Source organism: Trachypithecus francoisi, unplaced genomic scaffold, assembly GCF_009764315.1.
Source record: "Trachypithecus francoisi isolate TF-2019V2 unplaced genomic scaffold, Tfra_2.0 Contig01676, whole genome shotgun sequence".
Classification (NCBI taxonomy): domain Eukaryota; kingdom Metazoa; phylum Chordata; class Mammalia; order Primates; family Cercopithecidae; genus Trachypithecus; species Trachypithecus francoisi.
The window spans coordinates 1005233-1020650 of record NW_022681448.1 but is presented as its reverse complement, the minus strand read 5'-3'; the positions used below and the strand labels follow the sequence as shown (position 1 = coordinate 1020650).

Genomic DNA, 15418 nt, shown 5'->3' with positions numbered 1-15418 from the left:
TAATACCAAAAGCAAACCACCTGGTATTCTCATTTTAGAATTTTAACAATTTTTAAATTTAATGCCCAATATATTACTTGTATTAAAGTCAAATACCAAGGTTTATGAAAAAACATTTTTTAGATAATACTTTACAGCAACATTAAAAAACCCCAATTAGCTGACTCACTAGAAGGAAGCCATTAGAAGTCTGTGGCAATTGGTCCTATATTCATCAAAATTGTTGCATCTCAGCTCTCATGGTTCCGTTTCACAGCTTTGTAAACTATTCCCTCTCCTCCTAACCATCTGGGTTACCCGCTCCAGTAGCAGATTACACATCCCTCTGACAATTACAGATCCCTCTGACAATTACAGATCCCTGAATCTACTTCTTTATTTTTCAGAGCAGTTCAACATCAGTTTTTTTTTTTTAAGCCTTTTTTGACCAGAAGGAAAATGTGGAATTAGTCTATAATCAGCTTCTAGGATTTACCATACCCTCTGTTTTCATTCCTGTTGCAACGGAAAAAATATCCTTGCTGCTATGAAAATCCAACTTTTCTACTTGTGTCTTTTGTTTGTTTGTTTGTTTTAAAGATAGGGTCTTGCTCCGCCATCCAGGCTGGATTGTAGTGGTGTGATCATGGTTCATTGTAGCCTCAGGCTCCCAGGCTCAAGATATCCTTCCACCTTAGCCTCCCAAAGAGCTGGGACTACAGACGGGCACCACCAATTCTGGCCATTTTTTTTCCTATTTTTTTGTAGAGACGAGGTCTTGCTGTATTGCCCAGGCTGGCCTCAAACTCCTGGTCAAGGAATCCTCCCGCCTCAGCCTCCAAAGCACTGGGATGATAGGCAGGAGCCAACACACCTGGTGTGTTACAGCATCTATTTTAGTCTTCTTTATGGCTTATGTTTCTTACTCTCATTTTTCTCTCCATTTAAAAATTCTAACTTGCAGCAGCATTTTTCTAAGTCACTTTAAATCTTTCCAGTACCAAGGTCAGCATATATCTACAAACATTTAAATATAGTATATAAAAATGACGCATTAAAGTTGGTGAGAAAAGATGCTAATTTTATTTTCCTAGAAGCTGCTCTTCCAGGCATCCTCTTCCCTTTCCCATTATTAACATTATTAACATTATTTGTCTGACATTTCAGAGAGTATAATCTACTATATCCTAGGAAAATTCACTGCCATTTCGTACATCAAAGCTAAAAGCTCTCCTCTCTCAGATGGCTTAAGCAAGACTTGGCTGCACCCTCTCTTCCTTCCTCCCCTTTGCCAGGGACGAGGGGAGGAGAGAACCAAGTATTCAAAGCACCGGCTTTCAGGAGACTGGTTACATATGGAGCGACTGAGTATCAAAGTCAATGGAAACTCTGAGTAAAATGGGAATCCATGAGTCCGTATATATAAATCAATGAATAAATGAGTAAACACTGGAGAGGACAAAGCCTTATGAAGCCACAAAATTATCTCCCCTCAAAATACTTATTAATGAGCCTAAAGTACTTATTAAATTTTTAATGAAGAAACCTGGCAGATGTCTTCTTACCAAATGATAAAAGTAACTGTAATTATCACCAGTAGAAATCTGATTTGTGTACCTCCTAATACGACGCGTTGAAAAGAGCACAGCACGGCTTTAGTGGCATTTGTGAAAAAAGTGCAAGAATCATGAGGAAACATCAATCAAACCTAAATTAAGGAACATTCTAGAGAGTAGCCACTGCTCAGTGATAGGTGAAAATGCTTTAAAACTGCAAATGCAAGTAGGTATGGGAACAATATGAATGGATTGTAGATCGGAGGAAAAGCATGCTGATTTTGAACTGAATGTAGCCATTTTAAGCACAGCTTTAGCTGGACACTCTTAACATTCATTCATCCACTCACTTATTCACTTAACAGTTATTTATTAGTACCTATCATGAATTAAAGACTATACTATTAGTAAAATGATGAATAAAATCTAAATACTTAGGTATAAGTACTTTAGAATGGTAGTTGTAAGATACTGAACACTAAATGTGCACTTAAAGTAAATGAAATTTCAGTGAATACTGAATCTTGATTTTTCTTTTTTGATAGATTCAAAGAAGTCAGACTTTGAACTGCACAGGTGGAGGCATTCTGCTTTCTCTGAACATAAAAGACATCCAACTTAAATTTTATGAAGTAAATAATATCAAATTCAGCATTTCAATACAGACCCCAGTGTCAAACAGGAGTCTTGCCCCCCGATGTAGAGCTTTTATGCCGTAGTTGGTCCAACGTTTTGTGGACCACTAAAGAGCAAGGATGGACTGCCCCAACCGGTTTTTGTAATTTCCTAAAACCATACATTCATTTTACTAGAGGATCACAGAAGTTAAAGACTTAAAACAAACTTTGGCAATTAAAACCGGATACCAAGATACAAATGTCTGATTGGAATGGATCAAATATTCCATCCACACGTTAAACAAAAGCAATTGTTATGCTTGTGCACATGGCAGGTCAGAGGCCCAAATTGTCCCCTTTCCACTAAGGTGGTCCTCCAGTGGACCAGGTGTGGGCTGCATGGTAGTTCTTTTCCAGGATTCTACAGCCAGGAGTAATAAGTCATGCCAAGCTCTCTCTCTGCTATATCCCGAAGTCCGACACCCTGCGGTTGAGCCCCCAAGGGCCCTCCAGCTTCCATCTCCCAACACTAAGTTCATTTCGTGTCTCTCATGACAGGGAGGAAACTTAGCATTCCTTGGAGACCTGAAGGGATGCCGTGAGCTGAAGAATTTTCAAGAGCTTATCAATCAGTCAGCCCTTGTTCATCCCTGAGCGGATGTGTGGTGGAACTGTGGTGGACCTTTACTGGGCACTCTGCTGAATAACTGGAGTGGCACTTGTGCTTTAGTCCAGCTGGCTATCCCTTTCACCCTGGCATTTCATCAACCAGAGGAAGGAAAAATAAGACATCGTAAAGCAAGAGAAGCCCCTTATGGGTCTTTAGACTCTCAGATCTATTTGGACACAATGAGAATCCCATAGGGAATTCCAGATCAATTTAAAGCCCAAAATCAAATAGCTGCAGGGTTTACGTCACTATTTGATAGGTAACAATAAAAATGTAGATTAGATAACCCACATCTACTACAACCAACAGCAATTTATTAACTACACTAAAAATGCTATTAAAGGAATAGCTGAACAATTAAGGGCTACTAGCCAGATGGCTTCGGAAAATCAGATAGCCTTAGACATGATATCAGCAAAAAGAGGAGGAGTTTGCATCATGATTAAAACTCAACGTTACACCTTCATCCCACACAACACTGCCCCTAATGGAACTATAACAAAGGCATTGCAAGGTCTGACTGCTCTGTCCAATGAGTTAGCCAGCAACTCGGGGTAAATGACCCTTTTACGGGATGGCTAGAAAAGTGGTTTCGTAAATGGAAAGGAATGATAGCCTCAATTCTTACTTCCCCCACAGCCATGAATGGGTGTACTTATTCTTGTCAGGTGCTGTGTCACACCATGCATCTGTAGGTTGATGCAGAGGCTCATAAAAAACGGCATTTACTAAAACCTCCCTTAACTATCCTCCACCTTATCCAGCAAAGCTTCTTCTTTTGGAAAATCAAGCAAAACAACTAAGCCAAGACATGTTAAAAAAGTTTGAAAAGAAAGCTGTGAGGAAATATAAGGGGAGGGGCTGGTAGATATGAGTTCTAAATTTCTTTTCAAAGAATTGATATGTATGTTTAATTCTTTGACTTCTACTTTTAAACTGAAGTTCCTCATAAAGCAACCTTTTTCGATTACCCGTTCCACCCTGACTCAATCCGATTACCTGCTCTACCCTGACTCATTCCAATTACCTACTCCACCCTGACTCATGATTCTCATTACCTGCTCTGCCATAACTACTCTTCCCGCCAAACCACTCACCCCGTCACTTTCTTTAAATTAACCAACTGAAATTAGTTTAGCCTGTGCGGTCTAACCCTAGCCAACAGGGGAACAACACAGCAGCAGGCGCCACATGCCTCAGGGATAAGAACCCCTTCCCCTCCCTTGTCCAAGTGTGCGCTCACCATTGCTCCATCTGTAAGAAGAGCACACCCTTCTATAGAAGTACCTTGCCTTGCTGAGAATTAAAAGAAAATTTTATATTTGAGCGCTATTTCTTTTGCAGCACCAAAACTTTATATTTAACACTAGCAAGACAGGTCAACATGCAGATTCAGGAAATACAGAGAACACCATTAAGATACTCCATGAGAAGATCAACCAACCCCACGACACATAATCATCAGATTCTACAAGGTAGAAATGAAGGAAAAACTGCTAAGGGCAGCCAGAGAGAAAGGCGAAGTCACCTGCAAAGGGAAGCCCATCAGACTATCCGTGGAACTCTCAGCAGAAACTCTACAAGCCAGAAGAGACTGAGGGACAATATTCAACATTCTTAAAATAATTTTCAACCCAGAATTCCATATTCGGCCAAAGTAAGCTCCATAAGCGAAGGAGAAATAAAATCCTTTCCAGACAAGCAAATGTTGAGTGATTTCGTTACCACCAGGCCTGCCCTGCAAGATCTCCTAAAAGAAGCATGATATCACATATATTGTTTAAAAATAAATCTTCTCTTTGTGGCCACTTTCAAAATTTAAACAAAATAAAACATCCATTAAAACATGTTTCTATTTCTTATTCTTCACACCCAGGAACTGAAAACGCTAAAAGATTAGAAAATAATAATTGGCCAGGAGTGGTGGCTCACGCCTGTAATCCCAGCATTTGGGAGGCCAAGGCAGGCGGATCCCAAGGTCAACAAATCGAGACCATCCTGGCCAACATGGTGAAACCCTCTGTCTACTAAAAATACAAAAAATTAGCTAGATGTGGTGGCACACGCTGGTAGTCCCAGCTACTCAGGAGGCTGAGGCAGGAGGACTGCTTGAACCCTGGAGGTGGAGGTTGCATTGAGTCAAGATTGCGCCACTGCACTCTAGCCTGGCAACAAGGCGAGACTCTTGTCTCAAAAGACACAAAACACAAAACAAACGAAAAGAAGCAATAAATATGGAAGAGAAGAACTGATAACAGCCACTGCAAAAACACATGAAAATATAAAGGTCAATGACACTACAAAGAAACTGCATCAACTAGTGTGCAAAATAACTAAATAGCATCATGATGATAGGATCAAATTCACACGTAACAATACTAACCTTAAATGTAAATGGGCTAAATGCCCCAATAAAAAGACAGAGACTGGCAAATTGGATAAAGAGTCAAGACTCATTGGTGTGCTGTATTCAGGAGACATGCAAAGACACATACAGGCTCAAAATAAAGGGATGGAGGAAAATTTACCAAGCAAATGGAAAGCAAAAAAAAGCAGGGGTTGCAATCCTAGTCTCTGACAAAACAGACTTTAAATCAACAAAGACAAAAAAGATAAAGAAGGGCATTACATAACGGTCAAGGGAACAATTCAACAACAAGAGCTATTCTAAATATATAGGCACCAATACCTATATACCTACCGCACTCAGATGCATAAAACAAGTTCTTAGAGACCTTCAAAGAGAACAGACTTGGACTCACACACCACATTAGTGGGGGACGTTTAACACCCCACTGTCAGTATTGGACAGATCAATGAGATAGAAAATTAACATGGATATTCAAGACTTGAACTCTGCTCTGGATCAAGTGGACCTAGTAGATGTCTACAGAATCTACCCCAAATCAACAGAATATACATTCTTTTCAGAGCCACATAGCACTTATGCTAGAATTGATCACCTAATCGGAAGTAAAACACTCCTCAGGAAATGCAAAAGAACTGAAATCACAACAGTGTCTCAGACCACAGTGCAATCAAATTAGAATTCAGGATTAAGAAACTCACTCAAAACCCCACAATTTCATGGAAATTGAATGACTCCTGGGTAAATAATGAAATTAAGGCAGAAATCAACAAGTTATTTGAAACCAATGAGAACAAAGAGATATTTCTGGGACACAGCTAAGGCAATGTTAAGGGGGAAATTTATAGCACTAAATGCCCACATCAGAAAGCTAGAAAAATCTCAAATCGACACCCTAACATCAGAATTAAAAGAGCTAGAGAGACAAGAGCAAACTGATTCAAAAGTTAGCAGACGACAAGAAATAACTAAATCAGAGAAGAGTTAAAGGAGATAAAGACAAGAAAATCCTCCAAAAAAAAAAAAAAATCAACAAATCCAGGAGCTGGTGTTTTGAAAAAAAAAATTAACAATATAGATAGACCGCTAGCTAGACTAATAAAGAAGGGAGAGAAGAATCAAATAGACACAATAAAAAAATGATAAAGGGGATATCACCACTGACCCCACAGAATGATACAAACTACCACCAGAAAATACTATAAACACCTCTACACAAATAATCTAGAAAATCTAGAAGAAATGGAAACCCTGCTTCTTGAAACCTGGGTGAAACTCTCCAGAACTGTATACTGGTTATCAATTTATTGTCTCCCAGCTAAAATCCACACTTCTTTGCTTGGTGATACTAGAGCTGGACTCTGTAAACTCTTCTCCTTTACCAGCTGGGATAACTCTGTCCATAGAGGGCATGGGAGTGACACTGCAAGACAGCAGAGGCAAAAAGGCACTTTCCTCTCACGTCTCAGTTCACCTTTCATTATTCAGAACTGGAGCCCAAAGGCCCTCACAGACCAGCCACAACCACTTCCAATTAGTTCTGGTGGGCAGGTATACTGACTTCAGCTGCACCTTCAGGACCCACTGGTGGGTGGCTTCCAAACAGCTTTAATGAACAGTTTCCATGGCAGCTCCAGGGGCCCTTAGGTCACACACAACCCACCAGGCCGCAGCTACGAGCTGCTCCACGGCACCACCTCTGCAGTAGCTCCAAGCCAGGCCCTCAGGCCACACTCTCCCACCCAGCAGGTCAATACTGTACACTAGTTCCAGCCCAGCCCACTCACCCCTTCCACCAATGGCAGGCTCCTTCTACAGACTAGCTGCGGCCTGTGCCATCTGACAAGCTTCTTCAGCTGCAGCAGGCTTTATACTCTTGTGATAGGCATAGCCTCTTGAAAAAGGCTGAATCTCCGCTTTGGGGTGGAGGAGGATACTTCTCCTAAGTCTTTAGTTCCTTCACGGTCCACTCTTCTTCAGCCTAGAGGCAGTAGCTACTTTTTGACACCTGCTACTTCTGGACCTCTGTAAGTATTACTCCCTTAGTAGTCAATTACCTTCTACTACTTTTTTACATTAAATTTCCTTCTTCAAATTACTGGTTTGATTTCTGTCTCCTTATTGGACTCTGATAGAGATCAATCCTACCTTCAATTTTACAATCTAGGAATATTCAAAATCCTTCCAGGAGTGTTGCTAAGAACTGGGGCAGTGGAGGTACTTACATTCTCCATGTCTCCTCTTTTGATTATCACTTCATCCAGTGCTACTTCTGTTTCAAACCACGGGAGCCTTGTGCAACTCTATTCAAGCACTTGTGCATTTGCTAGACTTTGCTTATGATGGGATGAAAGAAGGGGACATCTTAAGACTACAGAGTTTCTTAAGACTACAGAGATCTTAGGACTGTTGCCTTTCCAATCCTGTCCTTCCTTCTCCCTCCATCTCCTCTCTCAGTACTCACTTCCCCCCACATTTCCTTATATGCTCCAAATTCTTCTGCTTGTATTATGCAAAGCAGCTTTCTCTCACCCTGAAGCCTAAGTCAACCACATTCAGGTTCTTTTTTTTTGAGACGGAGTCTGGCTCTGTCACCCAGGCTACAGTGCAGTGGTGCAATCTTGGCTCACTGCAACCTCCACCTCCAGGGTTCAAGCGATTCTCCTGCCTCAGCCTTCCAAGTAACTGGGACTACAGGCACACACCACCATGCCTGGCTGATTTTTGTATTTTTGGTAGAGATGGGGTTTTGTCATGTTGGCCAGGCTGGTCTCCAGCCCCTGACCTCAAGTGATACACCTGCCTTGGCCTCCCAAAATGCTGGGATTACAGGCATGAGCCACTGCGCCCGGCCTCACATTCAGGTTCTTACTGGGCTTACTCTCTACCTCAAACACAGAGTATGTAAACCAAAGCCATTCTCTTGCTAACAGGATTTTCAGCCAATTGTTAAGATACAGAGCTTGTGATATCTTCAGTTGGTGTAAAATGTGTAACATGCACTTAACTAAGATGTAAAAATAGTTTATTAATATAGTTGGTTTTTGCCATGTCGGGATTATTTTCCAAATTTAAAACTAATTTAATTGGCTTCAGGTTTACCAGTTGAAGCATCTCAATAACTGAAATGAAAATATAATCTTACTTAAATTCTAAAATGAATATTTGATATTTTAATGTGATAGCAAAGGACAAAAGCTTACTATATAAAGAGAAATATAAATGTTAATAATATATATTAAAAATGCAATCTTATATGTAGTAACAGGTTAAATGGACCCATCTTTAAACTTCAGAGACAAAGGTATATCTATTATTAAAACATTATAGATGTCATCAATTAATTCACCCATTCAATAAATATTTACTGCACCTACTATGTGCCAGACTTTTTTCTAGGCCCTTGGGACATAGCAGGTAAGAGCAAAGTCTCTTATTTACTTTTGTTTTCTAATGGGAATATGGCATGACATGTCTCCATGGCTCTAAGTGTATAACTGAATATATCTGGGACAGTTAGTCACTTAGCTGATTCTAACCATTCTAGATATTGGTTGTCTAATATTTCTATAAACGCCAATCAAACCAAAGTTAGAGAAGGTCACTTTGTTATCTAATGCATTTCAGTTCATTCACCCTAAACATTTACAATGTGCCATTATGTGACTGTGATTATTCTAGGTACTAAGAATAGAGATGAAAAAGACAAGAGGCCATTCTAGCAAGGGAAGACAAAATAAACAAGTATATAAAAAAATTTCAGGGTCAGGCGCGGTGGCTCACACCTATAATCCCAGCACTTTGGGGGACCAAGATGGGCAGATCACAAGATCAGGAGATCAAGACCATCCTGGCTAACATAGTGAAACCCCGTCTCTACTAAAAATACAAAAAAATAGCTGGACGTGGTGGCCAGCACCTGTAGTCCCAGCCACTCAGGAGGCTGAGGCAGGAGAATGGCATGAACCTGGGAGGTGGAACTTGCAGTGAGCCAAGCGAGATCGCGTGCTCCAGCCTGGGCGACAGAGCGAGACTCCGTCTCAAAAAAAAAAAAAAAATAATAATAATAAAAAGAATTCCAAAGAGCGATAAGCACTATGAAAGAAAAAATAAAATTATAACAGAGGAGAGTTTTATGGATTTATAAATATGAATGTAAATAAACATATCCAAGAAAATATCAATGAATTTGTATAAAGAATTTGTATTTATTTAGAATAAAAAATACAGCATTATAGACAATGTTATGCAAAATAATTTTACTTTTCAAATAGTGGAAAAATTTTCTATTGAAAAGCAAACAGCAACAACAAAAATCTGTTATGAAGTCAAAAAAACCTAAAGTAACCAATACTATGCATAATTTGGAAAGAAAATTTAGGGAGTAAATGCAATATTCATGCAATTAACAAGTGAATAATAACAAATAAAACATCACTGTTGTCAACTGCGAACTATATTATATTTTACTTTGGCTCTGCTGTTTTTACTTTTCTTCCCCAGTTTTGGGCATTATTACAATGACTTAAAATAGTAATAGTGCCAGGTGCGGTGGTTCACGCCTGTAATCCCAGCACTTTGGGAAGCTGAGGCGGATGGATCAACTGAGGTGAAGAGTTCAAGACCAGCCTGACCAATATGGTGAAACCCCATCTCTACTAAAAATACAAAAATTAGCTGGGCGTGGTGTCACGCACCTGTAGTCCCAGCTACTCGGGACGCTGAGACAGGAGAATTGCTTGAACCTGGGAGGTGGAGGTTGTAGTGAGCTGAGATGTGCCACTGCATTCCAGCCTGAGTGACTGAGCAAGATTCCATCTCCAAAAAAAAAAAAAAAGAAGCAATGATTCAGAAAGCTTTACTTTTAGTCTGATCATCTACTGTTGAATATCTACTTAGTGAAATGGAGGTTTGTTTTAATCAGTTTGGATTTGCCAATATATGATTCTAGCTTCTAATAACAAAATACAATAGTAACCACAACACAGGGGTCCCCAACCCATGGGCCATGGACCAGTAAGAGTCCATGGTCTGTTAGGAACCAGACCACACAACAAAAGGTGAGTGGTGGGTGAAAAGAGCTTACCGCATGAGCTCCACCTCCTGTCAGATCAGCAGCATTAGATTCTGACAGGAGCGCAAAACCTATTGTGAGCTGCACTCCTACGAGAATCTAACTAATGCCTGATGATCTGAGGTGCAGCTGTTACATCCCGCAACCACCCCCATCTCCGTCAGTGGAAAAATTGTCTTCCATGTAACTAGTCCCTGGTGCCAAAAAGGTTGAGGACCACTGCCGTAACACTTATTATTTAAATTCCTACAGGAAAGAAATACTTTTACCCTTGCAACTCTAAAACTCTCTTGTTCCTAAACCTCCTTTCTCCATTGAAGTAACTTTTTATAATTTCATAAAATGTATCAAGGCTTAAGAATGCAGCTATCCTTTTATAGCAGAATGGACTGGAACAAGAGAATAAATCTATCTCCTCCTATGGTTTCTGATTTTACCTGTTTGAATCAAATATAACATTGTAATGGGAGTAATACTAAAAGCTTAAAAAAGTTTTCAAATATTGTTTCAAAAGCAGCAGTTTACATAGAAATAACTGATGGGCTGACATGATTTAAAACAAGTTCCACTAAGAATTTCTTTGTTGGAGGCACTATTTTGTTGGCCAGGTGTAACAATACAATACATAGACTTGCAATTCAGAGTTTTTACTAATTTATCTTCTAAATGTATTTTAAATTCATCCACTAATTTAGCTATCATCAACTCTCTCCTGAATTACTACAACAGCTCCCTAAATCTAATTTTCAATTCACTGTCTTTAACTAAAGTCCCAATACTCTTTCCAAAGGTCACAAACAAATTTGTGATATAGTATTACATGGACTTATTTACGCATTAAACTGATATGGTGGCAGTTTTAAAAAGTGCTTTCATTTTGAAGAAGTGATACTCTGAAATACTCATAACAACTCTAATATAGTAGGAAAATATCTGAGTTTCTGTTGATGACAAAAGCAGTTACTGTAATATCACTATAGCTTGTTGCCTACATTCATTAAATGAATTGATGAAAACATTAAACAATTTATGAAAACAAAAATGAAACAAAATTTTTGTCAATGAAATTTTGTCAATGAAAACAAAAATGTAATATTTTTTCTAAGTTCACAGATCCCCTAAATTCTACGCATGGACATATGGGGCTCCATGAGGGTTCAGAAATCCTGCAACGGCTTCCTGCTGTCCTCAAGATAAAAATTCCTGTCACATGGCCTATGGGACACTCAATGATCTGATTCCCAGCCACTGCTCAAACCCAGTTTTGAACCCCATCTTTCGCAGCTCTTACTCTGCTGAGTCCAACTCTTACTTTCAGACCTCTGTAAAGCTATTTCCTTTGCCAGCAAAACTCTTCCCCTTCTCTTTGCCTAGCAAACTCGCAACCACCCTCCAGGTGTCAACCTACACATAATTCCTTCAGGAAAGCAAGACTGTGTGAAATACTCTTCCACTACGCTTCCACAGCACCCAGTATTTAAGCCGACCACAGCGTTGATCACACTGTATTAAAACTGCCCCTCCCCATTAAACTGTAAGCACATACACTGTATCTCCAATCCCTGCTCCTGGCATATTGCCTAGGACCGAGTAAGATTTCAATACTTGTGAAAGGAAGAAAGTAAAGAAAAAAGGAAGGTTCCAATTTATCTACTGTTTCATGACATGAAACTCTACCCTTAATTCCTGATTGACCCTCAAAAATGCAAGCTGTTGGTCACAATGGGAACTAGAAAAGTGTAGGACTTCATTAATATAAATTTATATTTTTATTGGAAAAAAGCACTTAGTAAAATGACTGAAAATGAAGGACATATTCACTATTATTATTATTATTTTTTTTTTTTTGAGTCGGAGTCTCGCTCTGTTGCCCAGGCTGGAGTGCAGTGGCGTGATCTCAACTCACTGCAAGCTCCACCTCCCGAGTTCATGCCATTCTCTTGCCTCAGCCTCCCGAGCAGCTGGGAATACAGGTGCCCACCGCCACGCCCGGCTACTTTTTTGTTTTTTTAGTAGAGATGGGGTTTCACTCTATTGGCCAGGATGGTCTCGATCTCCTGACCTCGTGATCAGCCCGCCTCAGCCTCCAAAAGTGCTGGGATTACAGGCGTGAGCCACTGGGCCGGGCCAGACGTATTCACTATCATTATAGGGCCACTAGGAAGACTTTACCAACTTGGCATACCAACATAACTGTATTAATGCACAAAATTGGATGGCGATGGAAGATTCATCACAAGTCAAAATTCTAGTATTTATCTAGCTCAACTATGCACACCTGTCCCCAAAGTCGTGGTGGTAGAGGAGAATTAACAGGCCCACCTCTTAGGGAAATGTATCAAAATCACTGAGGTGAAGGCAAAGTTTTCAAGCTACAGGTCCTCTCAATCCTTCCTGTATTCAGCCACTGATGCTGAAAGGAATGTCTACCGTGGTGGCAGAACGATGAGAACCACTGTCTCAGTCCAACAGTAGATCAGGCAAATGCTATGCCAACAGACTTTATTAAACAATTGATAATAAAATGGTTTCTGTATTACTATAGCTAAGATTAGACTTAACAAAGCTGCAGGGAAGGAGAACTGAGAGTTGGGAACAGAGTCCAATATAACTACACTAGTGTGAAGTTTTCAGAGTCACGCTAGGGATTTAAAAGAAGACTAGAAGTGGGCCGGAAAAAAACCAGTTAGATGGATAAGTGAAATCAAGAGTCTACAAATTGCTGCTGGGGGGTGACGGGTATTTAAATCTTGTTCTAGGGATAGTGAGTGAATCACTTTAGTGGGACGGTGCCTGAGTAGTGTCAGGTCAGAGTGTAACTCAAAGGGCTCTGAAGGACAAAGTTTTAATATGTGCATTTTGGCCGGGCGCTGTGGTTCACGCCTGTAATCCCAACACTTTGGGAGGCCAAGGCGGGCGGATCACGAGGTCAGGCAATCGAGACCATCCTGGCCAACATGGTGAAACCCCGGCGCTATTAAAAATACAAAAAAACAACAAAAAAAAACAGCTGGACGTGGTGGCGTATGCCTGTAATCCTAGCTACTCGCGAGACTGAGGCAGGAGAATCACTTGAACCGGGGAGTCAAGAGGTTGCAGTGAGCCGGGATCCCGCCACTGCACTTCAGCCTGGTGACAGAGAGAGGAGGCTCGGTTTCAGGAAAAAAAAAAAAAAAAAAAAAAAGTGCATTTTACTGTCAGCAAAATGAGACACTAATGGCTTCTGAAGAAGGGTACACTGTGTGGTTAAAGTGATACTCCACAGAAGATTAACCTAAGGGTCTTAAAAACAGAATGAATCAAGGGGAGAGAGAGAACTAACGATGAATACACTGAACTCCTTGGTACAAGATTCACAAAAATGCTATAAAAACACTAGATGATAGCCCTTTCCATTATATCTATTATGTTTACATTATATTAATATAATTTATATTATAATTTGTGTTATTAATACAAATAAGGAATATCACTTGCCAATACTTAATTTTAATTCACAAGGCCTTCTTTCCTCTCTTTTTTGTTGTATCTGAATGTTCCTTGAGTTTTTCGCTAGAAAGGCATAATGTAAATCTAAAAAAAATAATAAAACACTACTTTCAATTTTCAGAAAAGCTCGTATGTAAACACTTATTACGTCTACAAAAATTTTAAAGTACTACTCATTCAAATTTTCAAATGCGTTACATTATTTATCTTGAATCAGGGAACTTGAGTCTGTTTTGTTTTTTTTTTTTTTTTGAGATGGAGTTTCGCTCTTGTAGCTCTGGCTGGAGTGCAATGGGTTGATCTCAGCTCACTACAACCTCCGCCTCCCAGGCTCAAGCGGTTCTCCCACTTCAGCCTCCCGCCACCATTCCCAGCTAATTTTTTTGTAGTTTTAATAGAGACGGGGGGGGGGGGGGCGGTTTCACCATGTTGGCACGCTGGTCTCGAACTCCTGACCCCAGGTGATCCACCCGCCTCGGACTCCCAAAGTCCTGCGGTTAAAGGCGTGTGCCACTGCGCCCGGCCGACTCTTATCTTTTAATAGATGGAGATTTTAGGAGCAATTTTTGCTTAGAACTTATAATGGTCCACTAAGATATTAAGGTTTATAATCACGCAATAATGTTCCTTAAAGTTGATAATAAAATCTGGAAATCAACTGGTTAATTTTTATGGCTGACACTTTCGTGACCTAAAAAAGCAATCGACAGAACTTCATCATGCTATGCAAAGAAGAGGTCGTAAAACTTAAAAAGTTAACAAAGGTATATCCCAGCGGGGTAACTGGACGCAAAACACCTGTGGATGTGAATGCCACTTCAGAGACCAGAGAGGGAGGAAGGGGCGAGGCGCAGTGAGATTCTGAATTACGAGGCTTGAATTAAGACACGCCCACACTCATCACCACGAAAGTAGTGCGGCCAGTTTGTGGGTTGTGGTGTTCAGCGTCCGCGGGGTTCTCCCAAGGGAGGCGGAATCTCCCGTCACCGGCCTCGAAGGCCCTCGGGGGCTCAGGGCGGGGGCCAGTCCCGGAAGGAGCGAGTCCCACCAGTCGCAGCGCGCCCCGACCCGCAGCGGCACCCCCACCCACGGCTCCGGGACAGCCGCCCAGCGCCAAACCACTCCCCGCCAAAGGGCGTCAGGGGAGGGAGGAGCTTGACTGGGGCTAGCAGGAGTTCGTCCCGTACCTGTGCTGAGACTGTGAGGCTGCCATCGCCCGCCGCGACATTCACGCGGCTGTGGTGCCAGGCCGCTCCTGTTCCTGCCAGGGCCGCGCCGGCCACTGCCGCAGCCAAGGGGCCGGGACTCGGCACAGCCCGTCGGCTGGCAGCGAGCCCCCGTCGCAGTCTTCCGCCCCAGGCCGCCAGCCGAGCGCAGCTCCCCGCAGCCGCCGCCATCTTTGCGGAAGCGCAGCTACACGGCGCTTCTCTCCTGACGCCACCGCCTGCCGCTGGGAACTCTCGCGACATTTGACAGGCTTCAGCCCCGCCTACCGAGCGTGCGCCGTGGGTGCGGCTGCTGAGGCGACGCTCGGAACCGCAAGAGGTGGCCTTCGGTTCCCGGGCTGCCTTCCAAGGCTGTGGGGATGGGATGATAGGAAGAGTATGAAGACAGTATAATATGGCTTCCTAGTCCAAAACAAGATAGTGCCCTCGGTTGTGTGGG

At 41.5% G+C, this 15418-nt stretch overlaps 1 protein-coding gene across 4 annotated transcripts in view; it reads right to left on the bottom strand.

Moving 5' to 3' along the window:
• Positions 1-15210, bottom strand: part of MICU2 (mitochondrial calcium uptake 2) — a 113732-nt gene extending 98522 nt beyond the window's left edge. The window contains exon 1 of one of the 4 annotated variants that reach the window (XM_033196950.1): positions 14941-15210. In XM_033196950.1, the coding sequence (XP_033052841.1) occupies positions 14941-15150 (210 nt within the window). In that variant the 5' untranslated portion in view covers positions 15151-15210. Of the gene's footprint in view, positions 1-7415; positions 7623-14657; positions 14853-14940 lie in introns of those variants that run through there. The other 3 variants (XM_033196956.1, XM_033196983.1, XM_033196974.1) reach the window with 3 other exon arrangements.
• Between the last annotated feature and the right edge of the window lie 208 nt (positions 15211-15418).